Raw genomic sequence first — 26,392 nt, 5'->3', positions numbered from 1 at the left:
ATATCTTACTTAAGTAAAAGTACAATAGTATAAGCATCGGAATATTAAAGTACCAAAAGTAAAAGTACTCCTTATGCGTAATGGCCCATTTTAGAATCACATATAAATTGAGCTACAGGGTTACTATTAATATTATTTATACGTTTTTATCACAACTGGTAAAGGTGGAGCTAATTTGAATATTTGTTTACTGCTGCTGGATATCTTAACCTAAACATGTATGTCAAAGTTTATTTAATAATTGATTTAGACTTTGTGTTAGCTAATAATCTAAACCTAAAAAGTAACTAGTAACAAAAGCTGACAAATAAATTAAGTGTAGTAAAAAGTATGATATTGGCTTCTAAAATGTAGTGGAGTAGAAGTAAAAAGTAGCATAAACTGAGAATACTCAGGAAAAGTAGAAGAATCTCAAAATAGAACTTAAGTACAGTAAGCAGGGTTTGGCCTGTTGACTCTAGGGGTTTTTTTTCTGGTTAAAGTGTTTTTTTGGACAGGATCAATATATAACAGATTAACATTCAGTAGAAACCAATGGGCTTGGAGCTGAGGAAAAGAGACACATTGTTGGTTTGGGTCGTCACATGAGACATACTGACAGCTCTCACTACAAATGATTATTTAACATGGCTTTTCTTGAGCATTTCTGTGTAGGTTTCTTTGTCACTACTTGTCTACCTTACTACATTCAGAGGGAAATATATTAATTTCAACACAGTATCTTGCTTGGAATATTTTGTATTATATATATATTTCCCATTGTGAGAAACAGACTTTCATTGTCTTTGGCTCGTCTTTAAAAAAAAAAATTATTTAAAGGTCCCCTATTATAAAAAAAAAAATTAACAAGACAAACATATCGCTGATGACGATGACCTCATATTTTATTTATAAGGGAAATGTATGCTAGAGGGGGTAGGACCAGAAAAGTTTTTTTTAAGCTTCTTCTTGCCCCTGTTGAACATGACAGAGACTATTTGAGAATTATTGTTATTTTTTTTTTGTTTTCTTTTGTATTATTATTTTTTTTTGTACTTTGTTATAATTATTATGAGTTAGAAGAAAGAAAATGATATATATATATATATATTATTATTATTGTTGTATGTTTTGTTTCTGGCATGTTCAATAAATTGACTAAAAAAAATAAATTAAAAAATAATAATTATACTGTTTTTCATCAATATATTATAGGTCTCAGATATACAAACATGTCTCTGAAGTGTTTGGCTCAAAATACCAAACAGATCATGCATTGTAGCATCCCATAATCCCCTCTGTTTCAGCCCTGTTTCAAAAGTGCTGATTCTGTGTCTGTTACTTTAGATGAAAATAAGGAGCCACTCCCCACGCTAAATCCCTGAAGCTTTTTGTTAGCCATGGAAAAAGTCATGCTTCCAATTCATGAAGATAATGAAACCAATACGTAACTAATTTCTTTTGAACTCTGAATGACTAATATAATATATTATTAATAAATAGGCAATATGTTTTTTGTAGAAATCCGAAATAGATTTAGAATTACTGCTTCTAGGCAGGCCACTAAATGAACACCTTCTGTACTAAAAAAAGCTATTTTCATGTCATAAAATTAGCATGTTACTGTTTTGCAAATTTATTTATTTTGTATTGTTCTTAGCCGTCATTTGTTAAGTTAATATGAATAACTTTGTTATTAAATCAGTTAACGTTACATTTAAGGAGGTAAGCGTAGTGCTAAAAATGTTTGCTTACCTTTTCTGTTTAGCTTACATCAATGCTTTTAGCTGTAAGTATTAACTTCAGCTGGTTGGTTACTAGGTAACTAAGGCAAGGCAAGGCAAGGCAAGTTTATTTATATAGCACCTTTCAACACAAGGCAATTCAAAGTGCTTTACAAAAAAATGAAAGACATTAAGAAAATGGCATTTAAAATCAGTCATTAAAAAGAAAAGATAATAAAATAAACATTAAAAGAAAAAATACATGGATAAAAGTTACAGTGCAGTTTAAGATGTGAATAGTTCAATTAAAAGCGGCGACAAAAAGAAAAGTCTTCAGCCTGGATTTAAAAGTAGTAAGAGTTGCAGCGGACCTGCAGGTTTCTGGGAGTTTGTTAATAATAATAATAATAATAATAATAAATGGAATTTATAAAGCGCCTTTCACGGGACCCAAGGTCGCTGTACATGGTGGACAGACAAAACAAAACAGACAATGAGGAACGAACAAAACAAGACAAAATAAAATAAAATAAAGGAAGCCGGGGGACCAGGAAAGGACTAGGGTCCGAAGGCCACGGTGAACAGGTGTGTTTTTAGTGAGGATTTGAAGATGTCCAGTGAGGCAGCGTTCCGGATCTCAGGAGGAAGTGCTTTCCAGAGGGTGGGGGCCGCAACACTGAACGCCCTGTCACCCACAGTACGAAGGCGAGAGCGGGGGATGGAGAGCAGGCCCGTGTCGGAGGACCGCAGACTCCGAGAAGGGGTGTAGGGATGTAGGAGGTCTGTTAAGTACTGGGGGGCGAGGGTATGGAGGGACTTGTACGTGAGGAGGAGTGTTTTATAGTGAATCCGGGACTTGACCGGCAGCCAGTGGAGGTGGATGAGGGTGGGAGTGATATGTTGCCATGGCTTAGTGCGGGTGAGAAGCCTGGCGGCAGAGTTCTGGACATATTGGAGCCTGGCCAGGGTTTTGCTGGGAACCCCGGACAGGACTCCATTGCAGTAGTCCAGACGGGATGTGATGAAGGCGTGTATGAGTGTTTCTGCCACTGAGTCAGAGAGTGAGGGGCGGAGTCTGGCAATGTTTTTGAGATGGTAGAAGGCGGATTTGGTAATGGATTTGATATGCGCCTGGAAAGAGAGGGTGGAGTCCAGGATGACTCCCAGGTTGCGGACTTCAGTGGACGGGGAGATGGAGCAGCCGTCAATGGTGAGAAGCAGGTCACCAACCTTTTGGAGCTGCGCCTTGGGAGCCACAATGATGAGCTCAGTTTTGTCCTGTTTATTTTTAGCAGGTTTGATGACATCCAGTTTTTGATGTCCTGGAGGCAGTTGACAAGGGAAAGAGGTGGGAGCTGTGTGGACGGTTTGGTGCAGAAATAGAGCTGTGTGTCATCGGCATACGAGTGAAAGCTGAGACCATGTTGGTGGATGATTTGACCAAGTGGGAGCATGTAGATGGTGAATAGGAGGGGTCCAAGCACAGAGCCTTGTTCCAGATATTTGGAGCATAATAACTGAACGCTGCTTCTCCATGTTTAGTTCTGACTCTGGGGACAGAAAGCTGACCAGTCCCTGAAGACCTGAGAGATCTGGATGGTTCATAATTTAGCAATAGGTCAGAAATGTATTTTGGGCCTAAACCATTCAAAGCTTTATAAACCAGCAGCAGTATTTTGAAATCTATTCTTTGACACACAGGAAGCCAGTGTAAAGACTTCAGAACAGGAGTGATGTGATCCACTTTCTTAGTGTTAGTGAGGACTCGAGCAGCAGCGTTCTGAATCAGCTGAAGCTTTCTAATATATTTTTTAGTGAGACCTGTGAAGACACCATTGCAGTAGTCGAGTCTACTGAAGATAAAAGCATGGACAAGTTTTTCCAAATCCTGCTGTGACATTAGTCTTTTTATCCTAGATATGTTCTTTAGGTAATAGTAGGCAGATTTAGTAACTGTTTTAATGTGACTGTTGAAACTCAGGTCAGAGTCCATGACTACACCTAGATTTCTGGCTCTATCTGTTGTTTTGAACATTGCAGACTGAAGCTCAGCGCCAACTTTTATACGTTCTGCCTTGGCTCCAAAAACCATTACCTCAGTTTTATCTTTGTTTAATTGGAGAAAGTTCTGACACATCCAGTCATTGATTTGTTCAATGCACTTACTCAGTGTTTGAATTGGAGCATAGTCTCCTGGTGAAATTGTTACATAAATGTGTGTGTCATCCGCATAGCTATGGTAACTTATGTTGTTGTTCTTCATTATCTGAGCCAGAGGTAGCATGTAGACGTTAAAGAGAAGAGGCCCCAAGATGGAGCCTTGAGGAACCCCACATGTCATATTTGTCAACTCAGATGTGTATTTACCTATAGAAACAAAGTTGTTTCGGTCATTTAAGTAGGACTCAAACCAATTTAGAACTGTTTCCGAAAGTCCCACCCAGTTTTCCAGTCGGCCTAGTAATATGTTGTGGTCAACAGTGTCAAACGCAGCACTGAGATCTAATAATACTAACACTGAAGTTCTGCCACTGTCTGTGTTTAAGTGGATGTCATTGAAGACCTTTACAAGAGCAGTCTCAGTGCTGTGGTTTGGATGAAAGCCTGACTGGAACACATCGAAACAGTTATTTAAATGCAAGAAATTACTCAACTGTTGAAAAACAACTTTTTCAATGATTTTACCTAGAAATAGCAGGTTTGATATGGGCCTGTAATTGTTCATTACTGAAGCATCTAGATTATTCTTTTTTTAAGAGCGGTTTAATGACTGCAGTTTTCAGGGCCTGTGGAAAAATACCTGAGTGAAGAGATTTGTTTACTATATGAAGTAGATCTGAGGCCATGCAATGAAAAACATCTTTGAAAAATCCTGTTGGAATAATATCAAGGCAGCAGGAGGAGGATTTCAGAAGTTGAATAATGTCCTCTAGGTTTTTATCATTAATCTGATGGAATTGTGTCATGATGTCTGAATTGATATTAGGTGGACATAGTGACAACACATTTGCTGTACTTGATACAGAGGCACTGACTGCTTGTCTAATTTTCTGAATTTTGTCAGTGAAGAAGGAGGCAAAATCATTGCACGCCCTGGTGGATAGAAATTCAGATGCTACTGACACTGGGGGGTTAGTTAGTCTGTCGACGGTAGCAAACAAGGCACGTGCGTTGTTTTTGTTTTTGGTAATGATATCAGAGAAGAAAGACTGTCGTGCGTTTTTCAATTCCAAATTATAAAGGCCAAGTCTCTCTTTATAGATTTCAAAGTGAACCTGGAGATTTGTTTTTTGCCACCTGCGTTCAGCTTTTCGACATTCTCTTCTTTCTGTTTTTACGGTCATGGCCTTTCTCCATGGAGATATTTTTTTGCCAGACACTTCCTTTACCTTAGTTGGAGCAATGGCATCTATAATATTTTTAATTTTTTAATTAAAATGATCTACTAGCTCATTTACTGAGATGCTAGCAGGGGCAAGTGTGGAAGAAAAATTCTGAGTAAACATTTCCCTAGTATTTTCAGTTAAATATCGCTTTGTGGTTACCTCTTTCTGAACATTTTTGTGAACAGAAATAGAGCTCTCAAAGAAAACACAGGAATGGTCAGAGAGTGCAACATCAGTCACCACAACCTTAGAGATATTCAGACCCTTTGAGATAATTAAGTCCAGAGTGTGCCCCTTATTGTGCGTGGGGTCCGTCACATGCTGAGTCAGTCCATAGTTATCAAGAACACAAAACAGTTCTTTAGCCCCTCTGTCCTGGGGGTTGTCAACATGGATGTTAAAATCACCAACAATGACTAGACGGTCAAAGTCAATACACACTATAGACAGCAACTCGGTAAAATCATCAAAAAAGCTGCACTGTTATTTTGTTCAATCCAAGTTTCTGTTAAGAACATAAAATCGAGATTGTGCTCAGTGATAAAATCATTGATTAAAAATGTTTTTCCTGCCAAAGACCTGACATTTAATAAAGCTAGTTTAAGTTCGTTAAACACACTATCAGTCAGGTTTTTTGTAACAAGCTGTGGCTGACATGGAATCACTGCTAAATTTGATAAACTCACAAAAACATTTGAGCGCTTCCTGTATCTAAGATGATTCACTGCTCTTAATCTATTACCTATCAACACAGATATCGGCAAAGCTACTGGCAGGCAGGGCCCCGGCATGTCCTTGGAAAAGTTGAGAGTGCCATACGCCCTTGAGCCTGGACCCAGCAAATATCAGTTTGCAGCGTTTTGTACACACACATCCCTATCAGGCTTTGAAGGGGAGGGAGGACCCACCACCCTGCTCCTCTCATCATAGGAGGGCAGGGTGAGGGCTACACTGTAGGAAGGGGGGTTTGGAAATCTGCTTCTTCCTTGTATTGTTTTGGTTTGGATGATTGTGGTAGGCATAGTGATGAAGAGGGGGGAGATGGTGCGCGTCTTGTCTTCGGTGATTTTGGTGGGCGTCGTTGAGGGGCGGGGGTAAAGGACATGCTGCCAACCCTGCGTATCGCCTTCATGCGGTCATCGAACTCCAGGGGGGAGGGCGAGGGTGAAAGGGTGAGCGGAGAGTAGAGAGAGCTGGGGGATGCTAAGAAAGATAAGCAGTAACTAATGGTAAAGTTACCTAGTTCAATAACTTTTTATCATTTTAGTTGATAAAGGAGCTGCTCACAGGTATAACAATACCCAGCTAAGATGGTGGGCAGTTGGCCTGAGTTCTGACTGAACTGCTGTTATACAATATATCAATGAGTACAAGCAGTGGCGGCCGGTGGTCTTTTTTTTTGGTGGGGCTCTTGACGTACCGTAAGTGACCTACCCGGGGGGTCCGGGGGGTTTCCCCCCGGAATTTTTTTTCGAGAAATGACCCCTTAAATGATGACTTCTGGTGATGTTAGAGGGGGGGGGGAAAGGAGAAATCGAGGCTTAAAAATATGAGAAGACTGATCAATACCTCCATAATCTTCAGTGTGGAAAATATTATTTATCAACCTGAACATCTACTACTTTACCAGGAATTTGTGTTCTCAGAACTGGTCTGTTTTTTTCTTTCTTAAAACTGTTCATGTTTTATGAACCAACACCTTCACCAAGTAGCTTTACAGTGAACTGCATGTGAGATATAAAATTAATAGCATCTTTTCAGTAGCATTAATTATAAATATTTAAGTGGTTCAATACAAGTCACTACAGCATTTCAAACTGAACTGTGAATAAATGCAATTTAAAAAAAATAACCACAGCACAAAATGTCATAAATTGTGTTTTTTTCTTTGTTTCTCTGAGGATTATTTACAAACAGGCTTATTTACATATAGCAATAACTCAGAAATGAAAAAGCTACATCGTCTAACACGAACAACCAGTTAGCATAATGATAATATATGTGTTATGTACAATGTAACTGGCAAGGCTAGAGCAAGAAAGAACATAAAGTTTGCAAAAGGTTTAAATAACTTCAAGTATCTGTCTTCAGATTACGTGGAGGTTTTAGTCCGATGGGAAGCAGATTTTAAGCGACACCGAAGATAAACCAAAAATGTGGTGGAGCTGCAAACCGTGTAGTGTTGCTGGGACAGAACAGGAGCTATAACCGTTGGAAAATACATCACAGACAATGCAACAAACGTGGAGACAGAACAATCACTTCTGTGATAAATGCCCACTTATTAATAAACTTCTAACAACCATGGGAAACCTCCTCTCTACATATAAAGTGATATCCAAGCATGGGAAACAAAAGACAGCATTTACCTGTTTGCATCCAGCTAGCCAAGCCTTTCTTGTGTACCAGCTACTTGTGAAGCCTCGTGTATACATTTTGTCTTTTTCACGAGATTGCTGCGATATATTCAAATCGGGTTGGTCCGGTGCAAGGTCTTTAAGCAACAATTTATCTGCCAAACTTCTCCTTTCGAAAGGATTGGAGATTAGCTCTTGAACAGAATTAGGTGGGGACCGAGGTCCGGAGACTCCACCTGCACACGAAGCCATCCTCATCAACTACTGCGTCAACCGGATACGAGTCACTGTCCAAACTACTCACAGACTGCACTGGGCGCTGACATTGGCGCCCGGTGACCGTCATCTTTGACGACGCTGATTGGCTGAAATTATATTTTCGCGGCATAGTTTACACATTACAGATAGCAACAGTCAGCTGCTGGTGGCTGCTGCTGCACTGGTTGAAGGCTCCTCTCTTAGCGCCCAGACGAGAGAAGGTGCATGGGCAAGGCCAGGCAGGAAACATGTGACTTATCAGTAACTTTAGACATCGTAACACAATTTTAAACGAGATTTTATTGTAGATTATACATTTTACTGATACCAATTATATAATATTTACCTTGTTCATTAAAATAAAATAAAAATATATATATTTTTTTAAACATTTTTTTTTTTTTTAATTTTAATTTTAATTATTATTTATTTTTATTTTTTTCAATATGGGAAGAGGTGGGGCGGCGCCCCTAGCGCCCCTATGGACCGGCCGCCACTGAGTACAAGTATCTGATTTTGTGACTTTCGCTTCCACAGGTTGCCAGGATGCGATGGAATTTCCCCGGTAAGTGTAACTTTAGACGCACTGTTTTAGTACTGATAGGTCCTAATAAACAGAAAACTGCTTTGTCCCTGTTTTGGACGATTGCCTACAAATCCTACAGTATATACCTCACATTGATGGCAGTTTATAAAACATGTCACAGTAGAAAAAATATTTATTTTCATGCAGATATAAATTAATTATTGAAAGTGTGTTGTGTTATTGCCATGTTGTTATGACATCACTGTGATAACACAGAAACAGATAAAGGCTGAACTGTGAGCTTCCTAACATCTCTATTCACAATATGTTTTTTTCTATTTTACCGCGCCTATCAGCAGACAAGACTGTTGATATTTAACAATCCTGCAATGTACCAACATTTAGTTGAAACGTTTTTTAATGTTCTTTAAATGATGTATTTCTAATGGCACATGCAGCCATGGTACTGTCAGGGTTAGGGTTAGATGGTGGGTTTAAGAAAAACAACAAAAGAGTTCTCTCCAATCCCAGCTGTGTCGCATCATGTATTCTGAAAGCGGCATTCCCTTAACACCTTGAAGTTTGAGCAAAACCCATTACTTTAAGCTATCTTTACATAGAAAAAGGTTGTTTGCTGCTAATTTTCTGGATTACGTATATACACATTAAAGCAGTTTTCTACGAGCCTCCCTCAGTTTATTCTGACAGAATTCAAAACATAGTTAGCCCTATGATAGTGCCATGTTATTAGGAGTTGTTTTTTACCAATACCAACTGAAATAGTTCCTAATAGTCTACCAACATTCTTTATATATAGTGCACAGAAGTATAGGAACGAATCATTTGGGTAAGGCTTATCTTTCTAAAGCCTTCATTACCCCGGCCCTGACTATAGTGTACGCAACATTTTAAACTTTTTAAACGGTCTACACAGTAACGGTTGATGGTTATGAAATACCATTGTTAAAGGTCACATCAAGAGTATTTAGACTAGAGTATGGTTGTTGTTTGCACTAGTTGTCTTATATTTTTCTTCTTTCTAAATGTATGTAATTCGTTCTGTTTGCGTAACCTGCCATTTGAATTGTGTAATGGAATAATCCTTCAATCTTTTTCTGTAGCCTAGTAACTTCTTATATTTGTTAGCTGCGTCATCATTCATTGGCTCCTGCTACTGTATAAGCAATCACACTGCTTGTAGCTCCTGTGCTAAGTAGGTGCATAGAATAACTATTATAAACATAATCATGTCCTCTCTGGTGTTTAAAACAAGTATGACAGTTGGTCAAATATCATCATTTCACATCCGCCTGTGAGTGAAGTTCTAAAGTAATATCAGAATCAGAAACAGGTTTATTGCCAAGTAGGTTAACACATACGAGGAATTTGTATTGGTGTTTTAGGCGTATTGAATTCATGAATCTCAACTTTCCCTGCTGTGCTACACTGATTACTCACTGTCCATTTTCCATTCCTCCTCATATCAGTTTTACCTTCAATCCGAAGGAAGGGATTGATAATCCAGCTCTGGTCATCAGTGATGATCCTGGTGAGGTTTGAAAAACATTTCTTGACATACACAACCCTTAAAAACCCCTCCTAAAATCCCCCAGAGTTGATCTTTACTAACGATGTGTGCAGAGCCTGATCCGAGCCCGGTGCCCACACTCTGCCAGCTGAAGCGCCTGGAGGGGCAAAGCTTCGGCTTCTACCTGCGGACGGACAAGAGCAGCCGGAGCTTTGAGATCAGAGACGTGGACCCCTGGAGTCCTGCAGGGCATAGTGGCCTCAAGGATGGAGACCGAGTGCTGGAGGTCAACGAGGAATATGTGGACAACACGGACTTCTCCAGGGTTAGTGTCAAGAATTTGGTAGACAGTCCTCAGATATATTAAAGAGAGCAACCTATTGCAACATGGCCTGTACCTGTTCATATGAAATGTGAATATATATGGTTCTCATTTGTCTTGATGTTGAATGAGCAAAGTGATGTTTATAGCAATCCTTCATTTTGTGCTAAATTAAAGTAATTATTGTTTTAACAGTTTGATATTGTGGATTTGGATGGGGACTTCACATTCAGTTTCCTACAAGTATTGCAGATCGTCTATAATGTAAACAATATTCAGTTGAATTCTTTAAGTATTATAATGCCACACAAAAAATGGTAGATTGGTGCAGAAATCCGGAAATTAGTTTGCATTTTCGCACTTCTTGTGTAGGAAACATACTCAACAGATTTTATTTTCTGCAGTATTCCAATATCCAATTGAAAAACACCATTTACTATTTAGTTCAGAGTAAACAGATTGATCTAAAGGTTTTGGCCTGAATGTTTTCTTTTTTCTCTATCTTAACCTGAGATTAATCATTAAGACTTGAGAGGTCAAAGAAAAGCAGCGATTAGGATCTGCTTACATTCCCCTTCAGTTTCAATATCAATTATTCACAAAAGTTTGTGTTTGTGTAGTTTGGGATGGCGCTAATGTTTGAGAAACAGTCCTCATAGGCATTACGGATTAAGTGAGTGTATTATTACCCGGTTATTATTTGTATCCCTCTGACTTTCCTGACAGATTGTGAGGAAGATCCAGTCATGCGGCTTCCACCTGTTCCTCCTGGTGTTGAGGAGGGAAGAGTACGAACAGGTACTGTACGAGAACTACCATGAAACAAAAAACTCATTACTACCTTCCATAACACTTGGGGGTTAAAATAGGCTGATCTCGCAGCAGACAGACTGGTTTGTGGAGAAGTGTCTGCAGTGGCGTACAATGTGCAAAAGTGGTGGGGCACGAACAACTTAGATGTGGATATAAGCTTCTGGTGCTTTTTTAAACACGTAAACAAATAGCTGTAGGCTATCCATGGTTCCGATAGAGAGAGGGGGGGGGGGGTATAAGGAAAACACAGACACTCATCACCGAGGTCACAATATCAATCGATCCAGCAGAGCAATAGCCTATAGGCAAAACACAGAAGATCAACAAAAGATATGACATAAAATGAATTTACCAAAGCTGCAGTAGATGGTCAACTTCATTCATTTTCTTTCCGTTTTACTGGTTTTAATCGCTATACGCTGCTCTCTCTCGTCTCCTCTTCACAAACAACTACTATTTTCGCGGCACACGTACTTACAGCCAATCAGCTCTCTGAATTATGAGATGACGTTTGGTGTGATTATTTGTTTGCCGCACACATTGAATAGAAAAATACTCTGAGCATGCGCAGTGTAGTTTTTACAGCACCCATTCACTTTGACAGTGAGAGAGAAGGGCTAGATCGGGGCTAGATCGGGGCTTGACCTTGATTGATTGATTGATTGATTGAAAAGTTTATTAACAGCTTGTATATTGGGTACAGTACAGTACAGCTCAAAACATACAATTGTTAAGGGGATGCAGACCAGAGAAAGACTTTCGTCTTGTTTACATCAGGGTCCCCCATTTCCAATTCATCATATCATTTAAGACATATAAGACATATTTGACATACAGATGGCTTATTTACAATTTACATACAGGTGGTATTTTACATACAGATGGCTTATTTACAATTTTCATTTTAGATTTCGTTCTAATACATACTAACCGGACATTTAAGACATACCAAGTCTACAGATATACAGTTAGTAACAAAGTAACCTTTATATATACAGTCTATGGGCTTGACTCAAAACGGCTCAATAGGCACACTGTAGACACTAATTAGAAGAGCACAGACTAAAACAGCAATTTATAGACGAATCAGATGATTAAACATGATCTTAAAATATATTTTAAGATGTATTTTCTTTGCATTTATTTGCATTTTTTTGGAATTATTATTTGAATTACTTTCTGCTGACACTAGGTGGGGCTGTGCCCCTAATGACCAGTCGCCACTGAGTGTCCGGTGTCATTGGAAGAAAGGTGGCATGCTGTAGTTTGACCTTTACAGTCTATGAGTTTGACACACAACAAATACATTTGCCTGTGAGTGATCTTTGATGCTCAGTTGCACACTTGTTTTATATCATTGTCTTAGATGTATATATGTGTCTTATTCTTACAACTTACTTGCACCATTATGCATATTTCACAATTTAATGTATTCTTTTAATGTTGAGTATATTGTATGTTGCATTATTGGAAGAGCCTGAGACTTGAGATTTTCATTGCCAACAACATTGTGATGCATGTGACAAATACAGCCATTGAATCTTTAAAAATTGGTTACATAGTTCTTTGTATAGACATGCCTATTGGGTTTAAGTCCCCTTGCCCAAGGCAATCAAACCATTGACCCCTTGAGCCACAGCCACCCTTTTATTTATCTAGACTGTACAGTGATGTATTTCTCCATCTATTGAATCCTATTTATGTCTCTCCACAGGCGGTGTCTATGGGTGGGGACCTACAGATGCTGGCGAGGGCCTCTAAAGGGGAGCGCTGGTCCAGAACCAGACTGTGTCACATCAGCAGACACCCGGACTATGGCCTGGGAATGACCATCGTCTCAGTGGAAGGTACCCACACACTGCTGCTATTGTTTGATAGAGTGTTAATAACTCATTTACAGCTTTTCTGAAAGCAGTACTCTGAGCTTTAACTATTTCATAAGAAAGCTAATCAGCAAAAATGTCAGATTGATGATTCACTTCTTGCACTGATTGCTATGAGTCCACCCTTGCTCTATAGAATGGGTCCTAAAACCCTAAATGAGTTAGCATTAAAGCACTTCTGGGCTCCTTCTGCTCCACTTCTGAGTTTGCTAAAAAGTTTCTGAATGAGAACATTAAACGTTATCACGCTAAACACAAGTCATGTGACTGTCATGTAGATCGTATAGCATTACATCTATCTACTACTGGCAGTTGCATTTACATTTCAATTATTATACAAGTGGTGTAGATATGTGGATATTATCTTTCTGAACAAAAGGTCTTTAAGTATCAAACTTCTTTTAGCACAAGATCTTATTTCCCAAAATCCAATGGAAGAATTACATTGCTTTTTGTCAAGGGAGCCCTTGCAATGCAGACTTCCAGATCGACCTACAACACGTCATCCCTGCAATGCAGTTTAAAGCACCCTGTCCTGTGTATATATAAAGCCTGGTATATAAAGGGATTTGTGTTAAAGATGATACTGTGTTTAGTTACAAGCTGGAATGATGGATTCCTCACTCCCAGAGATGGGGTCGTTACTCAAAAGTAATATATTACATATAGAGTGGTGCAGTGACGTGTCCTAAAACCCGGAAGTAAGCTTCTTCCGAATCATAAATCTATCGATTAGATTTATGATTCGAAAATTATAAAAGTAGGGTAGACATGTGGAGATTATCCGACTGAACAAAACGTGATCCGTCTCTTAAATGTGTGTCAACCACAGACCTTATTTCCAGCTATTTTCCAAAATCCTATGGAGAAATTGCATTGGTTTTTTGTCGAGGGAACCGGAAGAAGCTTACTTCCGGGTTTTAGGACGCGTCACTGCACCACTCTATTACTTATTACTTTTTAAAAAAGTAATATATTACTTTACTTCGTTACTCTCTACATAAAGTAACTCGTTACTTTACTCGTTTCTTTACATTATTTTTGCGTTACTCAGCAACAGCCTATAGCCAAAACTTAAAACTTTGGCACATATAACAATTATATTGCAATAAGGAAGACATAACACAAGTCTTTCTTTTTATGCTCTTTAATAAAATAGGCTGCCACAAGCTAACAGTCGGTGAAAACCTAAAGAGCATTTCAAGAGAAAAATTGTATTTAGAACAAGTGGGCCATATCAATGTGACACTGGCAAAATAAACAAATACTTTACAAATAGCCTGTATAAAACAAAAATAAGAGGTTGGCCTTGATAAAACCACTATATACACAAATATTGATTGCCTAAAAAAAAAGGCCTATCAGCATTAAATAGCCTAAAGGCTAATGAAAACTCTGGATTCGGAGGTCCTTAGCTATTAGCTTCACGTTAGCATGTTGTCTTTGCAGGTGCTTGTGGAGGTTTGACGTTGTGTTTGCAGCAGTGGATTAAAGCTTCTGGCCTGGACACAGTTTGCACCTCACCGTCACATTCCTGTCCTTTCTTCGGACAAACTAAAAATAATGGGCATAACTCCACCCCTCGAAAGTTATCGCTGTTGATGATGATGACGACTCAGCGATGTTTATGCACTGCATGTGGACGCGCAAGTCGCGCAAATGTTACGTAAATATAAACCTGCGGCGGAAATCCCTCTTGTCTGTCAAAGGGAGAATCTAGTCATTCTTTATGTTAGTAGGCTAACTGTAGTGTGATTACTGAATTAATAACAGTAACGCGTGTCGGGCAATGTTAGTAACTGTAGTGTGATTACTAAATTTATAAAAGTAACGCGTTACATTACTCCGTTACCGAAAAATGTAACGCGTTACTGTAATAATATTACATTTTTCACGCGTTACACCCAACTCTGCTCACTCCATACCAATATTTCAGATTCATCCATCCACCCAAACACACATTTGCCGGGCACAGGTTTTGAACTCTACCAAACTTGATAACTGTGGTGACATTATGACAGAGGTGGGAAGTAACTAAGTAGATTTACTCAAGTACTGTACTTAAGTAAAATGTTGAGATACTTGTACTTTACTTGAGTATTTCCATGTTACTTGTACTTCTACCCGACTACAATTCAGAGGTAAATCTTGTACTTTACTCGACTACATTTATTTAATACCTTTAGTTACTTTACAGATGTGGATTAATGATGTGAAATATAATCAAGTCTTAAATCAGACTTTAGTTACACCTGGAGTAAATTCACAAGCTACCCTACAGTATACAAAGTCATTAAAACTAGCTGCACCTTTACCAGCTTTGAGAACACTTTCATGATCAATAATTATAAAACATATCATATGTATTATTCTGAAATGGACCAATCTGCACGACTACTTTTATTTTTGGTACTCTTATGGCGCATTTCCACTACAGCGCGGAGCTCGCTTTAAGCGTGCCGAGCCGTGCGGGGCCCGTTTTTGGTTGCGTTTCCACTTAGCATAGTACCGGGCGGCTAGCGGGTACTATTTCACAGTTTTTCTGGCCCCATAAAATCGAGGTTCTTTCCGGGCCAACAACCAGGCTGAGTCGGACTAGAGAGAGAATCGCTGGCAAGGGGGCTACAACTACAACAAGATGAACATATTTGACCATGATTTAATTGTAATACACGTTTCAAAATTATGCCGAAGTAACAACATACTGATACCGGTTAGTAAAAACCATGAATTAATGCTTTGACGAGTCTGCAGACAGACGGCAGGCGAAAAACCTTTTAAAATGCGTGTTGTCTAAATGGAGATCGGCTAAGCTAACGGTGTATATGCTCCGACCGTCCACACTCACAACAACGGCCTATACAGACATAAATAAACCAGCGACTGCACTCGCCATGACACAGACAGTCTGTGGTTTGTACTTGTTTAACTTTTGTCTAGTTTCAGAACAGATATGAGGAGCTGTGAGCTTGAGTGCTAACAGCTAACGGCTGATGTTGTTTTTCTGGGGTTCTCATTGAAGATGACGTCACGGCTCCGCCTACACTGCGTTACTATAGATACTACCCCAGTTCCTAAACTGTAATGGAAATGCGCCATAAAGTGAGCCAGTCCTAACAAGGCCTAACGAGGCCTAGCCATTAGGGGTGGGCGATACCACAAAATCTGGATTCGATCCGATACCAAGTATTTTAGGGCCAGTGTGTGTGTGTGTGTGTGTGTGTGTGTGTGTGTGTGTGTGTGTGTGTGTGTGTGTGTGTGTGTGTGTGTGTGTGTGTGAGCCTCGAGGAGAGGAGGACAGCAGTGGAGAGAGAAGAAAAGAGCGCATAATTGTGTTCGTCTGCACTCTGCACAGGGGGAAAAAAAGTATAAAAGTATCGATCCTCCCCACTCCCTCCCTCCTCTACCCACACATGCCCATATAGGCAAAAACAAACACAAATTGTTTAGTAACAATTAAAGGTCCCATGTCATGCTTGTCTGGTTATTACCCGTCCCCTTGTGTGTTATGAAGCTTTTTCTGCATGTAAACGGTCTGCAGAGTCACAAACCCTCAAAGTACACCCTGTAGCGAGTAAAACTCTAACACAGAAAAGGCCTGTCGATGCTGCTCCAGAATGCCTCGTTGGAGATTTTTCTTTTTCTTCCACGGGAGCGTTCAAGGACCTCAGTGGAAAATCGGCCCTTTCTGTGTCAGCCCCCCATGGGTCAAACTTCCTTTTATGGAGGGTTTGGCAGCGGAGTGGGCCACCAGAGAGTACCACAGCTTCATAGCTGCGGCTCCACAGCTGATTGCACATCCCCTAACGCAATGATATGGGGAATGGAAGCTCAGCTGTGTATTAACAGAGTGGATGGACAGGACGCTGAGACTGGGTTATTCACTGCAGTTTTGCAGCATCCCTCCTCCATTCAGGGGCATAAGAGAGGCAAATCTATCATCCCAAGAGGAGACAGGTTTCCTCTCGGCAGAGATTCAGGCCCTGTTGCAGAAACAGGCGGTATCTGTTGTGCACTCTCAAGACAGAGAGAAAGGGCACTATTCCCTGTACTTCCTGGTTCCCAAGAAGACAGGAGAATTCAGGCCCATTCTGGATCTTCGCAGCCTGAATCGGCACATTGCCTGCAAAAAGTTCCATATGTAAAACAGTTACTGGGACTGGTGCAGCCAGGCGATTGGTTCACAACCATCGACCTGAAGGACGCTTACTTTCATGTCGAAATTGCTCCAAAGCACAGAAAGTATTTGCGTTTCGCCTTCCAGGGGGTAGCCTACAAGTACAACAGACTGTCGTTCGGCTACTCCCTATCCCCACGTACGTTCTGCAAATGTGTGGCCACAGCTCTGCAGCCGCTGCGCGACCATGGCATGAGGGTGTTCTTTTATCTAGACCAGGGATGGGCAACTTGGATGGTGGTGGGGGCCACATCATTTATGTACTGGCCACCAGGGGGCCGCAGATTCACTTGGAACACACACAAAAAAATTCCATGTATTGTATGTAATTATTAAAGGTCCCATGTCATGCTTTTCCGGTTATTACCCGTCCCCTTGTGTGTTATGAAGGTTTTTATGCATGTAAACGGTCTGCAGAGTCAAAAACCCTCAAAATACACCCTGTAGCGAGTAAACTCTAACACACCTCCCCAAAACGCCTCGTTGGAGATTTCTCATTTTCCATTGTTTACTTCCTGGGTATCGTGACGTAGGGATGGCCAGTAGCCACGCCCAGAGCTATGACCGCACCCTCTGCAGCCTTTCACGTAACAAAGCTTCCCAAAACCTTTCAGGATTCATGCCGGATATGTACAGCGTAGGGCACTGAAGAACGATGCTGTTCCTACTTTGTTTGGACCAGCGGGAGTTCGGGTACACAACCTGTAAGTATTCATTGTTGTTTGTGTATTTATGATGTTTAAAACAAACAAGGTATCTACCACGACTGTTTAAATGGGTAAACGTTTTTCGGACTATTACGTTGAAATGCTCTCCGCAGACCCATGCTCACAGCGTTATAAACCTTTTTCTTACTCAATATCAAGCCACACTTATTGTTTTTACTTCGGCTGTGAGTGTTTGTGTGTGCTCAGGATGAGTTTCGCTTGTTCTAGCTTTATCGCCAAGCCTGTCTACTCCTCCAGCAGTGTGTGTGTCTGTGTGTGTGCGAGCATTGCTAACTGGGCTAACTAAGTTGCTAGCGTTTCCATATATCAACTCCAATGTTAGCAGATGGCCTTACATGTATCTCATAGCTGGAGAATGTCTGCAATCACACACAAAATACTCATAGACAGTATACTCCGGGTGATTTACCGTACGGTCAGTACATTATAGTTGGCGTTCCTGGCGTGTATGCTACCGAGCTACCGTTCATAGCGTGTATGCTACATAGCTAAACAAGAAGGCTACCTAGAGCTAGACATGCTAGGGAAAACATTGTTTTCATGCCAGCTACAATGAATGACCGAACGTAGCAGACTACCCGTATAAGATTGCAATTGTAAACATGTTCTTGCTAGCCTAGACTAGCTGTTGTTGCAACACAGTCTCACGGCATTTCGTGTTATAGTCACAAAATTAATCTATTGATTCGTGTTCACCAACACGATTTCGCCATTTTTTTCGTGTCACACAGAACGATTTTAAAAGCAATGTAAATAATAACAAATTAGAAGGAAAAAGACATTTAAAAAAAATACAGATTTAACTATTCTGACACAGAACGATTTTAGAAGCAATGTATTTATATTGGTAGTATGTTTCGTGCCTGCACCTGTTACGATATCCGATAGGACCCAAACGCAGGACACGGCAGAGTGTTGGAAAAAGGTTTATTGTCAGGTGGAGGAGCGTGGAGAGTAATCCGGTTGGAATGATGACTGGTGGCTGCAGGTGATGGTAACTAGGCGGCTGGAGAGTGATCCTGGAGCATAAGAGAAACAGGTGAGAAACGTATTCCATGTACAGAGAAATAGCTTAAATCGGCTAAGAAGGCTGAGAGTTACCACTGGGGTTTAAACAACGATCTGGCGCTGACATGTTGTGGAGCCTCCGCTGATGTACCATTAGTAAATGGCTGAATGGGAATCAGGTGTGTAAGGCTGATTGCAGCAGGTGGAGATTTGCAGCAGGTGGAGATTTGCAGCAGGTGGAGATTGAGCCGGGAGCCAGGAGTGACAGCCACCACGCCCACACAGACAGGGAAAGGGAACACACACTCACAAGGGAGGTGGCTGAAGAGTAGAGCCACCACAGTACCCCCCCCTTAAGGGACGCCTCCAGGCGGTCTACCAGGTCTACCAGGTCTACCAGGGTTATCACGGTGGAAGTCCCGAACCAGGGACGCGCCCACGATGTTTCGCCGGGGAACCCAAGACCTCTCCTCTGGACCATAGCCCTCCCAATCCACAAAATATTGGAATCCCCTTCCACGGCGACGAACGTCCAACAATCGCCTGACGGTGTAGGTTGGGTGATCATTGATGATGCGGGGGGGTGGGGGAACACTCACTGGAGGAGACAAGGGGCTGCTGGCAACAGGTTTCAACAGAGAAACATGAAATGTCGGATGAACCTTCATGTGTGGGGGAAGCTTGAGTTTTACTGCAGATGGGTTGATAACTGAGTCGATGATGAAGGGGCCGACATAACGTGGCGTGAGTTTCTTCGACTCTGTCTTGAGTGGGAGATCTTTGGAGGAAAGCCAAACACTCTGACCTGGTAAGTAGTTGGGAGCCGGGGTCCTGTGGCGGTCTGCGATGAGGCAGTTGCGGGCAGCGGAGCGGAGCAGGGCGGCTCGGGTGTCCCTCCACACCTTATGACAGCGACGAAGGTGGGTCTGAACGGAAGGAACAGCAACCTCCTCTTCCTGGGATGGAAACAGGGGTGGTTGGAAACCCATGGCACAATGAAAGGGTGAAATACCTGTGGCTGCATTTGACAGGGAGTTGTGGGCATATTCGATCCATGGCAGATGTGGGCACCATGACGAAGGGTTCCTGAAAGCCACACAGCGAAGAGCCGCCCCCAGATCCTGGTTGGCCCGTTCCGTTTGCCCATTCGTCTGAGGATGATATCCAGATGACAGGCTCACTGATGCTCCCAGAGCCTGACAGAAGGCTTTCCAAACGTGGGAAATGAACTGGGGACCCCGGTCAGAGACGATGTCGGTGGGAATCCCATGGAGTCGAACAACATGATTGACCAGAAGATCTGCAGTCTCTCGGGCTGTGGGAAGCTTGGGAAGAGCAACAAAGTGTACCATCTTGGAAAATCTGTCCACAATAGTTAGGATGATGGTATTTCCTTGTGACAGTGGAAGTCCAGTGACAAAATCCAAGGCCACATGCGACCAAGGACGCCTAGGTACCGGCAGCGGGCGAAGCAGGCCAGAGGGAGATTGGTGGGAGGACTTGGCGCGGGCACATACTGTACAGGCAGCAACAAAGGCCCTGGTGTCTTGAGCCATGGAAGGCCACCAGAACCGTTGTTTTAGAATAAACAGTGTGCGATGGACACCAGGATGACAGGAGAGACGGGAGGTGTGTGCCCACTGCAGGACCTTGGAGCGAACAGGGGTAGGCACAAAAAGACTATTAGCTGGGCAGTTACCTGGGTTAGGTTGCGCCCGCTGAGCCTCCTTAACCAATGACTCAATCTCCCAGGTAACAGCCGCCACCACGCAGGAGGCAGGCAGGATAGTGTCTGGATTGGCAGCTGGTCCTTCGGAAGCGAACTGGCGAGAGAGAGCGTCCGGCTTGAGGTTCCGTGACCCTGGACGGTAGGTAAGGGTGAATGAGAAGCGGCCGAAATACAGGGCCCATCGAGCCTGACGAGAGTTAAGGCGCTTGGCAGATTGGATGTACGCCAAGTTTTTGTGGTCTGTCCATACAATAAAAGGGAGCTCGGCTCCCTCCAGCCAGTGCCTCCACTCCTCTAGGGCAAGTTTGACAGCCAGCAGCTCTCCGTTACCCACGTCATAGTTCTTCTCAGCTGGAGTGAGGCGGCGAGAGAAAAATGCACAAGGATGTAATTTTTGGTCTCGTTCCGAGCGCTGGGAAAGAACTGCCCCTACCCCGGTGTTGGAGGCATCGACCTCCACCACAAACTGGCGAGAGGAATCAGGGTGGATGAGCACAGGGGCAGTGGTGAAAAGTCTCTTTAGCTCCGAGAAGGCTGCATCGCACTCTGGGGTCCAGAAAAAACCAGTTGTAGGGGAAGTGAGTCTGGTTAAAGGGCCCGCCACTCTGCTGTAGTCTCTGATGAAGCGCCGATAAAAATTGGCGAAACCAAGAAACTGTTGAAGCAGTTTAACTGAGGTTGGTTTGGGCCACCCCGCCACCGCTTGGATCTTCTCAGGGTCGGTCCTAATCTTTCCTTCCTCAACGATGTAGCCCAGGAATGAGACTGTGTTGACATGGAATTCACATTTCTCCGCCTTCACAAAGAGTCTGTTTTCAAGGAGTCTCTGCAGCACCTGCCTGACATGGATAATGTGCTCCTCCTTGTTACGGGAGAAAATGAGAATGTCATCCAAGTAGACAAAGACTGACCGGTTGAGGAGGTCACGGAGCACATCGTTCACCATTGACTGAAAAACTGCTGGGGCATTCGTCAGTCCAAAAGGCATCACCAGATACTCAAAGTGACCGAGTGGTGTATTAAAGGCAGTCTTCCACTCGTCCCCTTCACGGATTCTGACGAGGTGGTAGGCATTGCGGAGGTCCAGTTTGGAAAAGATGGTGGCTTCCTGGAGGGGTTCAAAGGCGGAGTTAATGAGGGGTAATGGATATTTGTTTTTTATAGTGATGGCATTGAGACCCCTGTAATCAATGCAGGGCCGCAGTGAGCGGTCCTTCTTGGACACGAAGAAGAACCCAGCACCGACCGGGGAGGAGGATGGGCGGATGACACCAGCAGCCAGGGAGTCATGGATGTAACTCTCCATGGATTTTCTCTCAGGGCGAGACAGGTTGAACAGACGTGAGGAAGGCAGAGGGGCCCCGGGAAGGAGGTCAATGGGACAGTCGTAGGGTCGATGAGGAGGAAGAGAAAGAGCTCGCTGTTTACTGAACACCTCTCCTAGGCTATGATATTCCATGGGGACAGATAACAGGTCAGGCGGCTCGATCTTGGGTGGTGGAGCGGCGGCCTCTGCTGGTGGCAGGGCAGACTGCAGGCATGAGGATAAACAAAAACAACTCCAACTAATGATTTTGCCAGTTATCCAATCAATCTGGGGGTTGTGTGTTCTTAACCAGGGATGACCCAACACTATGGGAGCATGAGGTGAGGAAATAAGGTGAAACTGAATAAACTCACGATGGTTTCCAGACAGAATGAGGTTTACTGGCTTGGTGCGGTGAGTGACTTGGGCCAGGAATTGTCCATTTAGAGCATTGGCATTAAGAGGTGAATCTAACACTTCGCAGGGAATTCCTGCCTGAGCTGCAATGTCAATGTCCAAAAAATTCTCGTCCGCCCCCGAGTCCACTAAGGCGAGCAGGGGTAGTGACTGTTGGTTGCAGCAAAGAACGGCTTCTAGCTGCGTTCTGGGTCGGGGGTTGAGAGAGGAGGAAGGGCTCGCCAGAATCCCCACAGCTACTGACGAGCCTGACCTTTTGGCAGATTAGGACAGGAGGAAACTAGATGACTGGTTTGGCTGCAATAAACACATTCCCCAGCCTGGATCCTTCTAGCCCGCTCAGATGGTGAGAGGCGGGGCCCTTCCCACTTGCATGGGCTCATCTTCGGGGGGTGAAACCGAGAAAGGAGTCGGAAAGGATCTGGAGATTGGGGCAGTGGCAGTGCCAATTCGGGGATCAAGTGAGGAGTAGCTGGGATTGGGGTGACGGCTATTCCTATCCCTGCGTCTCTCTCTGAGGCGATTATCAATCTTGATAGCTGTGGCAATTAAATTATCCAAGCTAACTGGATCATCCCTAGCAGCTAGCTCGTCTTTAATTGCTTCGTTCAGCCCTTGAAGAAAAACATCTTGCAATGACTCGTTATTCCAGCCTGAGTCAGCAGCAACTGTTCTAAACTCAACTGAAAATTCGGCTACACTACGGGAGCCCTGCCGGAGAGAAAGAAGGCGCCTAGAAGCGTCCCTCCCCCGTACCGGGTGATCAAAAACTTTTTTCATTTCGGAAATGAAAGTATCAAATGATAAGCAAATGTGTGGCTGGCTCTCCCTAACGGCTGTAGCCCAATCTAGAGCACTCCCCCTCAACAGACTCATGACATATGCTACCCTAGCCCCATCTGTATGATAAGTACTAGGCTGCTGCTCAAAAACTAACGAACACTGGAACAAAAAGGCTCTACAAATACCCAAATCTCCAGCGTATCGCTCCGGTGTAGGAATAACAGCCTCTCGTAGCTGAGGGAGAGGTGCGGCAGGAGCGGGGGGAGGAGCTGTCGGCTGTGCAGCGGGCTGCGGGGGAGAAAACTGTGAGGTGAGCAGTTCCACTTGTGTGCCGATCCTTTGCACGTTAGCGGAGAGGTTCCGGAGAGTCTCCACAACCTCACGGAGAACCACGTCGTGATGCCCCACAAGAGCACCTTGATTGGCCAGGGCTTGGCTGAGTTCGTCCGTAGTCTTGGACTGGTGGCCTGTGTCCGCTGAGTCCATACTGGCCAGATCGTTCTGTTACGATATCCGATAGGACCCAAACGCAGGACACGGCAGAGTGTTGGAAAAAGGTTTATTGTGAGGTGGAGGAGCGTGGAGAGTAATCCGGTTGGAATGATGACTGGTGGCTGCAGGTGATGGTAACTAGGCGGCTGGAGAGTGATCCTGGAGCATAAGAGAAACAGGTGAGAAACGTATTCCATGTACAGAGAAATAGCTTAAATCGGCTAAGAAGGCTGAGAGTTACCACTGGGGTTTAAACAACGATCTGGCGCTGACATGTTGTGGAGCCTCCGCTGATATACCATTAGTAAATGGCTGAATGGGAATCAGGTGTGTAAGGCTGATTGGAGCAGGTGGAGATTTGCAGCAGGTGGAGATTGAGCCGGGAGCCAGGAGTGACAGCCACCACGCCCACACAGACAGGGAAAGGGAACACACACTCACAAGGGAGGTGGCTGAAGAGTAGAGCCACCACAGCACCAAATAATAACAAATTAGAAGGATACAGATTTCAGTATTCTGAGGCTCTGAGCCCCATTTCTTTTCCTCACTGACGGCAAAAAAACTCAGACATTATACAATTTAAAATAAAAGGGATAGGGTTAGGCTTAGGGTAAGATATTGAGTAAGAACATGTTTTTATGAACCACACAGCTTCTGGTCTTCCAAGACCCGACCGGACAAAAAGACGTGTTGCAGGCACGAAACATACTACCAATAGAAATACATTGCATTTAAAATCGTTCTGTGTGACACGAAAAAAAGGTGAAAATCGTGTTGGTGAACACGAATCAATAGATTAAATTAATTTCGTGATTAATAACACGAAATGCCGTGAGACTGGGTTGGTTGTTCATAGTAGATTGGCATATTACACTGAACAACTAGCAAACGTAGGTTAGCATATTAGCTGGAAAGCTAACTGTGTTGATTAGATAGATAGATTAGATAGATACACACTCCTACCACAACTACTACTAACGAATCTAAAACAACTAAGTTTCTCTAATATTTTGTGATTTGCATTTGATTTCGTCCAGCCAGATCAGGAAACTCCTGGCGTATCTGGCGAACAACACACACACGGGATGACCACTCTGATGCCTCGTCCTAAAAAGCCCCGGCAGCCGCTTACAAAGCTGCGATAGGCAAGATGCCGAAAACGCCTATAAGGGGAGGAATGGATGGTATACAGTGTATATATGTATATTTACACATGTTCATTTTGTACATTTCTAAAAATAAAGTTTGATGGAAATACTTAGTATCCTTTCTTCCCTGAATTATTTGCTCCTATAACATATCATTCATATATAGCAAACCATGATTTGATTTCTCATCAAACAGTAGTAGTTTATTTCAGGTAAAAATAACTTACTCTTCTATAACAACAGTTGTAGGTACAGTTCGGTTAGTTAGCGTATAAAATATACGGCTGTACTGAGGCCATTATAAGACTGATGTTCTGCTCAGCGAGCCGAAAAAAGCACTGTTAGACATGGGCGGAGCCTCTCTGGTGGTTGACTAATCAGAACAGAGTGGCCGAGCTGACCAATCGGAGCACACTGGGCTCACAGGGAGGGGGGGGCAAGAGCTGCAACGAGCCGTTTAGTGGAGAGAGTGAATACTGCTGAAGACACATACTTTACAGAGATGCTGTATGCGAAACCAATGTGAGTTTGGAAAAATGCACAGTATAAATGACATGACAAATGGCCATGACATGGGACCTTTAACAAATATACTAAGTTTGACATCTTCATTGACATTTTTCAATCTTTCAGGGAACATCCTCTAGTTAGTGTGTGACTAAACAAATATCAGTTCACAGAAATGTTATTTAATTTTTACAAGTGGCATGTTTGTATTGAACAGGTTATTTAACAGTGGAATAAAACTATTTTAAACTATTGGAAAGCACGGAAAATGTGTGTGCATTAAGATGAACCATTAAGATGACATACACATGAAGTCATGTGTTTCCCCGGGAAACAAACACAATACACACAAACGCGTCACAGATTATTTCGCGCTATTTGGTTGACGAACGAAATCATGTACGCAGATCGCGACGTAACTAGGAGTCTAGTGGACGGTATCAGTACTACAAGTAAAAAACATTTCTCCTCCTGGAGCTGCAAGCAGTGATGTTGGTCCTATAGAACTTCAAACCCTTAATACAGGGCAAACATGTGCTAGTGAGGAGCGACAACCGCACCACAGTGGCGTACATCAACAGGCAGGGCGGAGTCCGCTCCGTAGCCTTGTTGACCGCAGCGGAGAACCTGTGGTTGTGGGCTTCACAGAATGTGTTGTCTCTAAGGGCCCTGCACATCCCGGGACGGGAGAACGGGGGGGACGACCTCATGTCAAGAGGCGGGCCCCTGCCAGATGAGTGGAGGCTTCACCCGGAGGTGGTGAAGCAGGTCTGGACTCAGTTCGGGAGAGCAGAGGTGGACCTGTTCACCAATCGGCGCAACAGCCACTGTGCCCTGTCGTTCTCCCTGGCCCGGTGGGACAATCTGCCCTTGGGGGTGGACGCATTTGCACACGAGCCATGGCCAAGAAAGCTTCTTTACGCCTTTCAACCGCTGCACCTCATCCCCCCCCTCCTGGAGAGGGCTGCAGCCCTGGACGATTCCTCAGGTCTGGGGGGCGCTGTCTCAGGAAGCAGGTGCAATAGGGGCGTTACCCACTCTGGGCTAACCTCTCCAGGCTTGGCTCCTGAGAGGGACAGGCTGAGACAGGGGGGGCTGTCTGACAACGTTATTCAGACTATCCAAGCAGCAAGAGCAGGATCCACCACAGCCTGTTACAGGCCAAAGTGGGCGGGATTCCAGTGATGGTGTGAAGAAAGGAGTCTAGAGCCTCTATCGTGTACGTTGGACTCTATTCTTTCCTACTTACAGATACTGGTGGACAGGGGGTGGGCTCATTCCACAATTAAGGTGTATGCAGCAGCCATTTCATCCTGCCATG

At 43.2% G+C, this 26,392-nt stretch overlaps 1 protein-coding gene across 1 annotated transcript in view; it reads left to right on the top strand.

The window, feature by feature from the left end:
- LOC117471134 (Na(+)/H(+) exchange regulatory cofactor NHE-RF4-like) overlaps positions 1-26,392 on the top strand; it is a 34,706-nt gene that overhangs the window by 279 nt on the left and 8,035 nt on the right. Inside the window, exons 2-6 of the mRNA XM_034115934.1 lie at positions 8,242-8,269; positions 9,718-9,779; positions 9,872-10,083; positions 10,807-10,878; positions 12,608-12,740. Coding sequence (XP_033971825.1) covers positions 8,242-8,269; positions 9,718-9,779; positions 9,872-10,083; positions 10,807-10,878; positions 12,608-12,740 — 507 coding nt within the window. The remainder of the gene's footprint in view (positions 1-8,241; positions 8,270-9,717; positions 9,780-9,871; positions 10,084-10,806; positions 10,879-12,607; positions 12,741-26,392) is intronic.

This window comes from Trematomus bernacchii, unplaced genomic scaffold, assembly GCF_902827165.1.
Source record: "Trematomus bernacchii unplaced genomic scaffold, fTreBer1.1, whole genome shotgun sequence".
Taxonomy (NCBI): Eukaryota; Metazoa; Chordata; class Actinopteri; order Perciformes; family Nototheniidae; genus Trematomus; species Trematomus bernacchii.
The sequence above is the reverse complement of the archived record's forward strand: the minus strand, read 5'-3'. Positions and strand labels throughout refer to the sequence as shown.